Source organism: Numenius arquata, chromosome 2, assembly GCF_964106895.1.
Source record: "Numenius arquata chromosome 2, bNumArq3.hap1.1, whole genome shotgun sequence".
Classification (NCBI taxonomy): domain Eukaryota; kingdom Metazoa; phylum Chordata; class Aves; order Charadriiformes; family Scolopacidae; genus Numenius; species Numenius arquata.
In genome coordinates this window covers 24,704,684-24,718,421 of record NC_133577.1, presented here as the reverse complement: position 1 = coordinate 24,718,421, position 13,738 = coordinate 24,704,684, and the positions used below count along the sequence as shown (strand labels likewise).

At 38.1% G+C, this 13,738-nt stretch overlaps 1 protein-coding gene across 13 annotated transcripts in view; it reads right to left on the bottom strand.

Moving 5' to 3' along the window:
• Nucleotides 1-13,738, bottom strand: part of ACTN2 (actinin alpha 2) — a 71,588-nt gene that overhangs the window by 17,947 nt on the left and 39,903 nt on the right. For 11 of the 13 annotated variants that reach the window (XM_074164658.1, XM_074164578.1, XM_074164611.1 and 8 more), the window contains exons 7-12: nt 12,487-12,568; nt 10,240-10,325; nt 7,441-7,533; nt 6,185-6,415; nt 4,874-5,021; nt 3,192-3,342 (exon numbers count right to left, since the gene is read on the bottom strand). In XM_074164658.1, coding sequence (XP_074020759.1) covers nt 3,192-3,342; nt 4,874-5,021; nt 6,185-6,415; nt 7,441-7,533; nt 10,240-10,325; nt 12,487-12,568 — 791 coding nt within the window. Of the gene's footprint in view, nt 1-3,191; nt 3,343-4,873; nt 5,022-6,184; nt 6,416-7,440; nt 7,534-9,011; nt 9,098-10,239; nt 10,326-12,486; nt 12,569-13,738 lie in introns of all 13 variants that reach the window. The other 2 variants (XM_074164585.1, XM_074164604.1) reach the window with 1 other exon arrangement.

Below are 13,738 nucleotides of genomic sequence, written 5' to 3'. Positions count from 1 at the left end.
TCTTACAAGTAATTCAATTTTATCTGTAAAGAATTAAAAATTCAGTCAAATTTTGTCCTGGTCCAGAGAAGCACTTAAGTATGAGCTCACCTTAGGAACAGTGCTAGTGTCACAAAAATAACTTGCTCAGCAACATGCTTTAGCACTGCTTCAGAACCAGGCTCATGTTCACCATGTACGTAAGCACAATTTGAGCCCAGGTTTCCAGAAGCAAAAAGACCCTCCAAATCAGTGTTACAGATAGTGGTCTTGGCTGAAAATAAGTTGCTGTACTATGTGATGGATATGCAAGAAACTACATCCCAAAAATTTTATCTTGATGACTGAAAACATTGAAATCACACAAGGCCATAAATGAATATGGCACTTCCTAGCACAGCTCGATCAAGTTCTATTTAGTATTTGCTATGTCATAAATGGCAAATCCCATTTTAGAAATGCCCGACTTTTCCCAGCTTTGTATATAGCCCTATCCAAGCCTTGCCATGCCTCATTGCCAAGGATTTCTAAGTCTACACAGGCTGAAACACAAACAATCTTATAGCAGCATCCTGGCTGGAATCACCTGCTTGCACACACACACACACACAAACCCTTTATCTAAACAGCAACAACCAACAAGTTTGCAGTAACTTTAACGTTAAGCACACCGTGGACTGAGCTGCTGCAGCAGAAAATACCAGAACAGACAGGAAACTAACTGGTAGAGTTCAAGGTCACACAGCAATTGTCCTCCTTTGAAATAGCAACATTGGGCAGCCAAGAGATTGACTAAAATAAAAAGGTGGAGGTGTACTGACTTGGAATTTAGACAAAGATTATGATTTCTGTAAGGGCCTGATCCAGTGACAGAAATAAACCAAGAAAAAAATTTACTTCAATGGGCTTTGGATCAGGTGCTAGTGTGCATTTCTTAGCATTCAGATATTAGTCATTGCTTCTTTAAAAATATGGATGGAGAAAGAAATTAGTGTTTTCCTCCATAATTTCATTATGTGAGGAATTATGTATAAATAATTAAAATCGCTATTTAAACAGAAGCTGCTAATTTGCTTGCAGCTAATAATAAAACTTGACCTTTATGACCTTTCATTTAGTGTTCTCCAAGGGCATTAAGCTCAACTGAGCTACTGACTCTCAGTGAAAAATTAGGCACCGATAGCTCCATCGTATGGAGAAGCAGAGAAGTCAAAGAAGAGCATCTCTAAAAGCAATAGGTTTTCAGCACCTTTGCAGCCCAAGCCACAAATAACTTGTTTAACTTCACACAGCAAATTACTGAAACAACTGAGAAGAGACAATCTTAAAATAGACAGGATACAGTGTTCGCTGGCCTCACCAGAGGTAAAGGACACAGGGTTCAAAACACTGGTAAGCAGATGCTGTGCTATGTATACTATGTTCCCAAAGTTTCACATCACTTGTAAAGCTGAAGCTGAATTAACAATGATTAGGTATTCCAGAAACGTTCTTCAGTATAAAGAGGAACAAATAACTCCACAACAGAGATCAAGGCATGACAGAAGCTGTTTCATAAACTCACGTACTCAGTGAAATCTTCATCCTCTGTGTTTTTCAGATGTCTTTCACACTATCTAAAAACTAATACTTATTTTGTCCACTGTGCTTACTTTTCCCCCTTTAAATAATCTTGAAAAATAGGATTTTTCTTCTAAGTCCATTTGAATCATACAATTACTCTAAGTGCTGCAGCTGCTATCAGGTATGAACTACATTTTTAGACAACTCTAATTTTTAAATCGTTAATGAATGTGGACCTATTTATGAGTCATGGTCCTTCGCAAAGTGAAAAGAGGGCATAGGGCATGATTTTAACACTTGATTTTTGAATAGTAGGCAGAACTGTTCTGCCTATTCAAGAAGGTGAGAAATTGAAACTTGGAGAGTTGAAGCCAAGGGTGTGAATTTGAGAATTTTGATGTTGGCTCCTGTTTCGACCACTACCACACATTTGTTCCTGTTGACTTTACAGATTTATACTGCGGGTGAGCAATGAATTTAAGTATGTGCCAAATTGCTAAGATCAGGAGTAGCGCCACTGATTTACACTACAAAACCACTGCAATGAACTGCATAAGATTATAAAATCAAACGTGCTTAGCTTGGTTTACACACCAGGATGACTTTCCTGGCATAGGGACATCAGTATGTAACAATACAGTCCTGTCAGTGTGGGCAGAGCTTTGCTGACAAAACTGTGCTTCACACAGGTGAATTAACAACCTTCCCACAAACAAAAGTAAACTCCAGTGGGCTCCACTGAGAGTTTAGCCAGAGTAACTGCATCAACACTCAGGACTTCTGCTACAATAAGGGTGTCTGTCAGTCAGGGGCCTTGACTTTTCACATCCCTGAGCTCTACCCTGATGTCAACAATACAGATGTAGCCTAAATGTGTTGTAGAATTGTTCTCAGCTTTGCTTGTGTTTTCTCTGGGCATAGTATGCTGAGTGAGCAAGTGTTGGTCCTGTGGCTAAGCTGATGGAACTGTGGGTGAAAACTCCTGTTCTCCTATAGGAGAGCTTGTGTGCTTAATTGCTTGTGTGACCTTGAGCATATTATTTAGTTTCCATATGCCGCACTGACCTTTCTGTAAAATGGAGACAATGACACTTCCAAATATAATATGAAGAGATTGTGAAAATAAGTATACTAGAGGTAATTAAATCTTCGGAAAAGTCAGCGATGACCCACTACTATGGACATAATTTAAGGATGTGAAGCCTTTTGAAAGGACCAATATACTTGTGGGAAAATACTTGATTTTAAAGTGAAGATGCTTGATCTGTAATTTGTGTAAGTAAAATAATTTTCAAAGTTAAACATCTCATAGCCAGTACCTCTCAGCAGATCATATGAACTGAGAAATAAACACCTCCACTACTCCCATCAACACACAACGGACTCATCAGTAGAGCTAAGCTAAAAGCTTACTGTTAAATCAATTTTAAAATGTTTGTTTTCAAATAATTTTGGTCAGTTGAATATCTATATTTGGTTTGGGGTAAGGGGGAGATGAGCGAAAGGTCTCAGTGGCCAGCTCAGATAATATACTTATAAAGCTATCTCTGGAATTCTTACATTGGTACCTATGACACTATCAAATTCATTGGAAAGAGTTTATCGCAAAGTTAAATGTCAGCAGCTGCAAGCCTTTAAATGGAACATACTTCAGCTCCTGGGCAATGGCAGCGATCTGTTCCACCCTGTCCTGGTGAGCAGCCAAATCGCTCTCAAAAGCTTCATGTTTCCTTAACATGGCGCGGACTTCTGTCAGAGAAGCAGATTCATAATCCTTCTGAAGTAAGGTCTGCTCTTTGCCTGAAAGAGAAAATTATAATATAAGTCCTTTTTCACTACTTTTTGGGTTAGAATAATTGCAAATTCAGTCAACTTTTTAAACTGAGGCATAGTGAAAATTACATATATGAGATGAAGTCCCACCCCCACTGAAATCAGTGGCATATTATCAGCACAGAAGTGTTAATTAGAAATACATATTTTTACAGATCTCTCAAAAATTCCTTGATTCTTGTATGGGCTGTTTATACTGGTCTAAAATAGCAAGTACTAATTGCTTGAGAAACTGGCATAAAAATGGTATGATGGCAAAAACTGGGGCTTTAAACTATTGTGGCAAGTCGTTTGTAGTGTTGACTTACAAAACCAGAAATCACACTGCTATGCTTAGCTTCACTTTTACTAATGATCTGTTATTCTTTTTCATGTTCTGCCTTCAATTCATTATTCATTTCAGCACTTCCAAAAAAAAAAAAAGATTGAGATGTGTGGCAAACACTGAATTTTAAGTGGAAAATGTCAACCTATTTATAAAAGGCTAGAGAAGCAAAAAGGAAATCAGAAACTGAAATATTAGTCCTCGGTAGCTCCTGTGTTGGACAACCAAATCTCTGAATCTATACAGACAGCGCCTACAACTGCAGCTCACCACATGGCGTTACACAGCTCTGCGAATTCTAGAGCCAGAAGGGACTATTGTTTCACTTGCTGTGTACCAGCTTATGTGAAGTTTTCCCTGCATAACAGCCATAACATGTCACCATGAGTAGTTTATGCTCAGAAAATAGGCTCTGAGGGCTGATAAACACTGTAGTTTCCCTTCTAGTATCTGCTTGGCAGCCATTTACAGCCTTGTATGCTTCCAGCAACTGTGTTACAGGATGGACTCTGGTTTACTTTCACAGCGTGAAAAGATTCTAGCTGGAAAAAGCCAGAAGCGTGGCAGAAGCAGGAAGAGTAAACAATAGGATGACAGAGCACATCTACGTTTAATGATCCCCAACGAAACTGTATGCCATTGTATGGTCCCATAGCTGCTACAACTACACGTAAGGTTAGGTAACCATTAAAAAACAGAAAAACTAGAAATAGGGTGTAATCCAAGGTACGGAACAAAGCAGAAATGAGTCCGTTACCATGTAGTTTATGTTGACTATTCAAAACATCATGATGACCAAATGATAATCACCTCAGAGTAACTGTTAATAATTTCACACTTAACCAGTGGTGTTATTGTGTTCCTGGTTGGATTGCTACTGTACAAATACATATGAATCCATTAGCAGTAATGGATTCAAGTGCTGAATAGTCCCATTAAGTTTGACTCACTACAAGAGTATGATTTTTACAGTTACATTTCATTAGCTACATGCCTACAAGTTAGGTCATGACTAACAGTCAACAAAACCTGCAATTTTATCTGTTATTATTTTAGGTTTCTAAAACTATCCAAACTACTTCTGAGTGAGCTTCCGCCTGGCAAATATTCAGCACTGACAGTTCAACTTCGAAGATTAAAACATTAACAATGTTAAAAGCCGTCTCTGCTCACCATATGCCCACTGTTCATGAGTGGAAGCCTTCTGCCTAAATTTCTCAGCCAAGTGTTCCAGTCTTTCCAGTCTTCGTATTTCATTCAGCAGCCACTCTTCATAGCCTTTCTCAGCTTGTTCAAGTCTCTGCCAAGCACCAGCAATATCCTTTGAAGAGAACACATGGGAGAGAGGGGATGAAACTATAATCTCTTTTTATCAAAATTTGTGGATTTCTGATTCATTCACAATTTTGCTCCAAAAAGAGAAATTTTTATGTCCAGATTTTGTAAAATCATAGAATCATAGAAAATGTTGTCAGGCAGCTCAGGAAGTCTTGTAGTCTAAACATCTGCTCCTAATAGTGTGTTCTGTTCAGGTGGGTTCATGAAAGGAACCCCTATACAAATGGCTTCCAACCATAGCTACTCATTCAGTGTCTTGACGATACATTGCTTTTACCTCCTATTTTACAATGTGCATGCTCTTTTATGACATACCTATCTGTTATCAAAACAAAAGCGCTTTGCTCTTGGAAGTTGACAATAGCAAAATAATTAGTATGAAGAGGATTTGGTGCGTATCTTATCTGGAACACAAGCCCATTTCACTTTCTGCGGTGCACAAAGTTTTGTGAGCTTCGTTAGAAACTCAAAGGCGTAAGTAGGAAACTGAAGTAACAGGGCCCTTATTTTCTGCATATGGGGAGTGGACAATGGCCATTTTCAGATAGTGCAATCACCTGTTTTTCAAATCTGAGCAACCAAAACACAATGATAGAAGAGAGTACAGAAACAGGTTTGCTACATTCCACAGGAAATGTTTTGACCCACAGTCAATTTATCAGCAGATGAGAATTCTTGGTACTGACTATTCTTATCTTTGCAGACAGAAGAAAAAACAAAACTTAATTTTTAAAAGTAGAAGAAAGCAGAAACATATATTGAGCAATATCTGTTTCTGCAAGTCTGATGACCAAAATGTCACAACCACAGTGAAACCACTGTGAGTTTTGCTTCAATAAACAATATTTGGCCTTGCTGATAGAGAGGTATTGATAACACTCCCAAAGGAAGCTCTGTAACGTCTCACATCTCAAAATAATTTGGTCTTGGGGAAAGCCTTCAAAGAGGCAGAAGCATGCTTAAGAGAAAGCAAGATTCTAGAATAAAAGGGAATGTGTAAAAAGAGTGGTTTGATATTGATATAATAGTGCCACAAACTGACGTTTCTGAGGATGACTTAAAATGGCACTTCCATCTCTCATGTTGAAATTTTTGTGAGCACATTGATAAAAAGGAGAACAGAATACTGATGCCTCCTTTACTTACTGAAACCATTTTTCCCTCTGATGGCATGAAAGCTGGCCGATTGCTGATTCTCAGTTTTGTCTGCAGGGTGTTGAAATTGATCTCCAGTTGACATTTCTCTTGGACTTTGGGAGGTTTGTGTTTGCGGCGGTAGTCCCGGAAATCCTCTAATTTCTTCTGCATAGCCTGCATTGTTTTTTCTGGGGTCCTGTTTTCCAGCCAAGGAATTGTCCGGCGAATCCATTCTAAAAGCTTTCAAACCAACACAAACAATTGAAATAAAAGCAATGGAAAAGCAACCAAAAAAAGAGATCATATGGAATGCACAAATCCTAATCAAGTTGGCTCCATTTTAATATAATTTACTTCAGTTTTTATCAGTGCCTTAATGGCAAGTAAACACAAGATTTTCAAAGCTGAAGAATAATTTTTCATCTAATTTGCCCAGATACTCTAGGTATTTCTAGAAATACCCTGATTCTCGGAAAGATGAACACACATGTAAGGTGTCTCTAGCTAATTACTCAAAGCCTGAGTTACTCCAAATCACTTGCCACTTTCAAAAATAATGGTCTTGATGTCTTAAGTAATCATATTTGTGGGATCAGGACAGACACCAGCCAAGTAACTTAGGTCATATAAAAATCTTCACTCAGAAGTCCATTAGTGCCAATGTAGCACTATTCCCTTTGAATGTATGATCTCAGTACGTTTTTGCAGGTGACTCACTAAAGACAAGGGAGCTCTCATTTGTGCACTACACACCTGTAGTTGATGTCCTGACTCAACAAATTTGCCATTGACCAAGAAAGGACAGGAGGAGCACAATGTGCTCCCTTCTTCATTCATTTGCTGCCTTGTGTTCATAGGTGCACTGTGAACACCCTGAGAGACCCTGTCCAGGTGTACTTGCAGTACACAGAGCCAACAGGCTTTCTTGGAGTGACAGGATCCTGTATGTACCACATGTGGTCAAGAATGGCTATCTTCGGAGATTACAGAGACAGCAAGCTTGGTCTTGGGCTAAACTGACGACAGTCCTCAAAACACCCTTTTTGGCACATTAATGAGGCTGAGTGACCTGCTGGAGGTCACACGGGATATCTGTGGCCAAGGAGTCATCTGAACCTTAACATCTTGGGTAACTGAGATTTGTACCCTACTGCTGTGAGATTTACCCTCATAGTGCCTTCACTTTGCTGTCTTGCATGAATCTCTCAACTTTCAGTATTTCATGAGCAAAATTGTCACCACATTACAGATGCAGCTGCCTTTACCTCACTTGCTAGTCTCTCATACTCTTCCATCAACCTCTCATTTTCCTGATTCACAGCAAGCACCTTACAGATCCGGTTAGCTGCAGTCTCTGCCTGTAAAACACAGCAAATAAACAGGACATATTCATAAACACATTCTGAGAAAGGTACAGGCTTGGAGAAAGAGAAAGAATGTGGCTGCTGCAAATAAAAATCACACTGTTTTATAGTTGTTAATTTGTGTTCCTAGGTTACTTAAATATATATTTACCCTCCTTCTGTAGTCACAGATTCCAACAGCCTGAATAAGGCACAGATCAGCACAGAAGTTACCTTGTTGTACAATGAAACCTTATTATACAAGGGAGAATTTCACACTGCCATTATAGTTGTCTAATAAATCTTTTATTTTCAAAGATAACTTAGGCCATTCTTAAAGTTATCCTATAAGGTTATTTTTTTTTAAATCACACCAGAAAAGTATTAGATTTGTTAGTCACACTGGAAAGACACTGCATGTGATTCAGGAGTCCCAGACCACTCTATATCTGCACATCATATGTACATATACCCTTGAGAATATATGCAGCTCAATCACTGACAGCAAATCTTTTCATACCTCCTGCCAAATTTATTTGTGATGGCACTGTGTAGTTCTGCCATATTTAAAATTTACATCAGTAGTTTGACATCACAGATCTATACTTTCATACAAATGTGAGTCTGAAGTATATCTAACCAAATAAATGTCTGTGTAGACTCCTATGTTACAGAGTATTTGGAATCCCCCTTTTGCATGAATAGCAAAGCCTTCATACCCAGAAGCAAGAGGGTGAACAGCATAGCTGTGGTCTGATAAGGTGTAGGGGGCCTACCAGACAGGAAGGGAAATTAAGTCCTGAGGATGAAGGAAAAAAATCAACTACTTCAAGGTTTCTTTATTATTATTTTTTTCACATAAACTGGGTTATGCCCATTTGTAAGCTAGAAATGTATGAAGCAGAACAGTGGGAAATGCCACATTTGTAAGAAAGAATCCCATCCTGTATGACAGATCTGATGAAGATGTTCCGGCTTTTAAACTAGTACTTTAATCCACAAATAATTATGTGGGAACCAGGCACAAATACTGTGTTGGATGTCTTCTGTGCCATTTTGCATCTTTAGGCATCTTTGAAAATCTAGCCCTAAGGTACTAATCAGCATGAGTAAGTCTAGAATAGTCTCAATCTCCAAAAGTCAAACATTCTTTTATGCAGAAGACGCCTAAGATGTTGATGTAGCAGCAAACAACAACTGCATTTCACAGTATCCTCACATACAGTTTTCCTGAAATAGTCCTTATAAATCACCAAATAAAGACTCAAAATTAGAAACAGGAATGTCCATTGGAATTAAAGAAGTTCAACTTGCTACACAACATTCAACTAAAACAGATTCAAGTGTTGGTTAAAAACAAGTATTAGTGCTCATGTAATACTTGCAATTGTTAATTAAAACCACAAAGTACTAAATTAGGGTCTTTTTAATAAACTAGTGTAAATGTGAGACAATCAAGAACACAGCAACCTGAAGGGACAGTTGATTAATACCTGCTCTGCTCCAGCAAAAGCATGGTAGAAGCAGGACACATATGTCATGATAGCTCTCTCATCGGGTTTGGGAGTGTTCACAATATCTACAAGGTGGGGGGAGAAATGAAAACAAAACAAAACAAAAAAAGAATCGAGGAGTAGAAAATAGGATGGTAAATAAAAGCACAACATAGTGTCATTTTGATTGTTTTCTTGTCCATAGCTCTGTACTCTAGAAACTCTACAAAGTTGTAATGAATTTAGCGTTAGATTGATGAGTGCTGACAGAATACAATGTACACTAGAAATTCAACATAAGCTCTTACAAGAGGTGGATTTTTTTAAATAAACTTGATCCTGCAGTATTGTCACAGGAGGAGTGACCTTAATTTTACCAGGACTATCTGTTTAAGAACTGCCACGCATATGTCTGGTGACTTAGAATGTGGGGGTTTTTTGACTAAGACACAGGAAAGACAGACTATATTTTGATGTGGGGAGATGTTCTCTGGAAGTTGCATGTGGATTAGTTATAACCTTAACAGTATATATCAGTATTCTTTATAAACTAATACCTGAAGTATGTCCAACTCTGAACCGCCTTGCTTTTTAAAATTTTCCTTTTTTTCATTAGGACATGATTCCAGAGCTCTTCTGAGATGCCCGCGTACGTTTTTATGTCTATTTTTCATAGTAGCAACACTTTATGTTGCTGTTTGTACTTACCATTAAGCATTTAACACTTTAAAAACAATCCTGAAAGCATAAGAGACGGGTTTATTTTCTGAGCATCTGCTTTTGACAGTTTTGACATCTGTAGCAGGAATAATATCCAGCAGGGAGAAAAAAGATGGCATTCTGCTATTGAAATGTTTTTTTTCCACTATGGGCTTATTTTCAGCTTGCATTTTTAAAGGTGCTTCAAATGAATGAACACAAGTTCAATTAAAAGGAATATTGTCCTCTATCCCATTCAGTAACCAGCTGTCAAAAAACTACTGGATATTATTAGCAAATATACAGAAAGATGAGACAGGAAGGTTTGCTTCTATGGAACAAATGGATAGACTACTACTGTCTCTACCAAGACAGTGGCTCACAAAGAAAATCAGGCAACAGGAAATGAGCTCAGCTCTAAGATGTTGTCCTAGTAACTAGTGAGGAAAAGATCAGAAGAGGAAAAACTGCTGAAAGAAACAAGACAGAAGGTGAAGGATGAGATCTGATCCATCTTCTACAACCTCACCTTCTGAGCACCAGCAAATGCATGGTAGTAACAGGAAACATAAGTCATAATGGCTCTTTCATCAGGTCTGGCACTGTTTACTACATCTGTGTGGAGAAAATAGCGTTTATTTCTCAGAAATTCTCACAAGGTACTTCCATCAGATTATGCTAATGATGCCACCTCAGTGCTATAAGGATTCAAAATAAATACAGCATTATTCAGCTTGCATCTGTTTACTGACATCAATGCAAAGCTACCTAAGCTTTAGGAATCAGTAAATGGAAAAGATATAACTCTCCCTGAAACGGCAAAACATCTGAAGGCTGAGACTGTACCAGAAGGGTATTGCTACCTTCTGGTTTGTGGAAACTTCCAAGCAGATGGCATGGCTGGCAGATCTACTGGGTTCAGCTTCACTGTCACTCCAAAGTAACTTCATCTAAATCACTAGAATTATTCCAGAATTAAACACAGCCACTGACAGTCACAAAATAGGAGTGAGTAGAGTGCATATTAGCACAGGGTGCCCGTGACTGACAGGGTATTGACATGTATTGGAAACCTGTAGAAATGTGCAGTCCAGAAATACATTTTGTTCTAAGAAAAGCTTGGGGAGTAATAGTTTTGCCATTCCTGCCTCAGCCTGTCTTTTTAGTTAATAGCATAAATCACAGAAGAGTTTGACTTGGCTGGCTGATAGCTTTGTCCCTATTATGGCAGGAAAGAGTAAAAGTATAGAAAGGGTGCAATCAAGGTATACATACATTGGTAAAAATGGACCTTTTCAATGCTTAACAGAGAAAGGCAGAAAAAAGTGGTTTTACACCATTTATGGCTGAGTGATGAATAATGCTAGTACAAGCTGCAAGGTTTCCTGCCAGTGTAAGGAGTGGGAAAATACTGGTGTGAAAAGACACACGAACGAGGTGAAATTTTCTAATATTAACAATGAGATTTCTAAGTTGAGGACCAATGTATTTACTGATTTTGCATCTACTTCACATAGTTGTGAATAGAACTTTGCAAAGTTTCTACTGAGAGCACAGAGGAAGTAAAGAGAGTGAAAAGTGATAGTGAATACTTTGAGGGTGTTAGAAGCAACATGATTTCATTTCCCTGCCTCCTCCACCAAGAAGACAAATGGGAAGATAAGGGCTAGAATGTGCAGAAAATCTGGAGGTCAAAAAAAAAGGTTTCTTACATTGTATCTGAAAAGAAAAAAATGAGGAAAGGAGAATGATAGTAGGAGGTGTTCAATGGTAAGGAGGTAGCACTTCTGCTTATTCCTTTCACAGTATTTCAGAGCAAAATAATTAAGTGGTGCTTGAAAGGGGAATTGCAATTCAAAAAAATGAAAACAATTTGTTTTGAAGCATGAAAGTGAAATGAAGAAACCTCTTCCATGAAGATGTTACAACCTGGATTTTCCAAATCATCCTCTATTGGCCTAACTTTCCTACTAGAGACTTCAAGAGGAGCAGACACAGTGAGTTTGACTGCTTTGGATAATTCCCGTGTTATCACTGCTGTACTGACAAGCCACCAGAGCAGAGTCTGCATGCTTGGAGAAGAATGCTTTGAACTAGTGTAGGCAAATTCCAGTATTTTGGTACTATTTTTTGCCTGGAGTACAGAAGTTTGGTTATCTTGAAGAAATTCACAAAACTTTAACAAATATTTCTTTGTTGTTTGTCAACAAACTCTGTCAACTTTTATTGGAGAAACCAAACATGAAAATATTTGTTAAAACTATCGCTACACAAGGTTAACAATTTAAATAAGCCCAAAAAAATGCTTCCCTTAACCTAGCTGTTCTTCACAGAAGGCATGTTGTTAGAGTATTTTGAAAGTTTTGTACTTCTATTTCTATTTCTGGCCCTCTCACTTAAATATTTAAAAAGTGAATCTGCTTTAAGCTGCTAACAGTTGTGTTTTCTTTATTAGATTTAGATTTTAACTTCTTAAAGGCAAGGATTATCTTTTGATCCTGCATTTTACCTCAGTTATCACAGCAGGGCCGTGTGCTGAGGTTAGGGTCCAAAGTACTATAATAGATACAAAAAATACAATAAGGAATAAAGCAAAAAGTGAGTGAAATTATCCAATACATGGGGAATAAGAAGAAAAACGTTTGAAGACAAAGCAGGTCGCTCCATTATGATTCATGGGGAAGGAATGTTGAACATTTGCTAGGTACAAAACAAAAGAAGTTTTCCTGTCTCCTGCTTGTGAGTAACACAAACTTCAGTGATCTGTAATTCTCACCTTCTGCATCCAACATCTTAGGGATATCCAAATGCTTTTCAGCAATTTCCATGGCAAGGTTGATATTTCCTATGGGGTCATCCTGCATTAAAGAAGAAAACACAACTAGTCAAAGATAGAAGTTTTTTCTTGAAGCAAGACTACAGGAAGTACATAAAAGCTTACTCTGTTTTTCCAAACTGTAAACTGCAGTCACAACTATTGTTCTTTGAAAACCAGAGTATAGGTATATCAACTTTTGGTCTATCTATTGCTATACTTTCAAAAGAAAACATTCATAAGCTAGGACCTAGCTACCACTAGGACTCTGCTGCAATTATATTCTGGAGGGGAACACAGATAACATACACAGTGTACACTCCTAATTCTGAATGAAGTACAGCAGTAACACATACAGTCAAGGCCATTGGTCCAGTAGGTTATACTGGACAGTTCATCAAAAAGTTAATCCTACATATTTTATACCTACTATACCTTATATTATAGTGATAAAAATTCTACTGAATTCTTGGTTGGTCAGGTGCATGCATGAGAAGAAGCAAGCACAGAGAGAAGAACACTACTCCAGAAAAGCAAAACTTCCCAGTTTTGACTTGGACAGAGAAATCTGTAACACCTCTATAAATGGAATTTTAGAGCTGTGGACATTCAAGGGCTTCCTCTGTTTTTGAGATTTTGATTTTGGTTTTTGAAGGAAAGAGAAAGGAAGCAGTGAGCACAGTTCAGATAAGCAGCACACATTTCATGTCTTGCACTACAGACAGATATTGCTGACAACTGAAGAGCATGTCAGATGAGGGCTCCTCTTAAGGCAGCCTTCCTGTATCACCTTGAAGTGAAAACACCCCATGAAGTGAAAACCCCATGAATTGCAGTTCATGCCATTAATGCTAGTAATATTTTCATGTATTCACAAACTGCTAAATGATCATAGCCACTCTGAACAATGCCAATGTCTACAAAGAGAGGGTGGGGAAACAGGACACGGAAGAGCAAAGTTAAAGATGCTGGAGCGCACTGAAAAAATGTTAATAGGTTTTCTGTAGGGAATTTCCAGGGCTTCCATTTGAATACAAACACTTCCTATAAAGGGATCTAGTCTCAGGCATGCTTCTTTTGTAACTTTGAAATGAGTAAGATTATTTGCTATAGAATCACAGCAATTATTTAAGTTTCACAGAAGTCTGTTCCTCATGCACATACATATGCCCTCATCAGAAGTAAAGCCCATGACACATCTTTCTACAAGCAT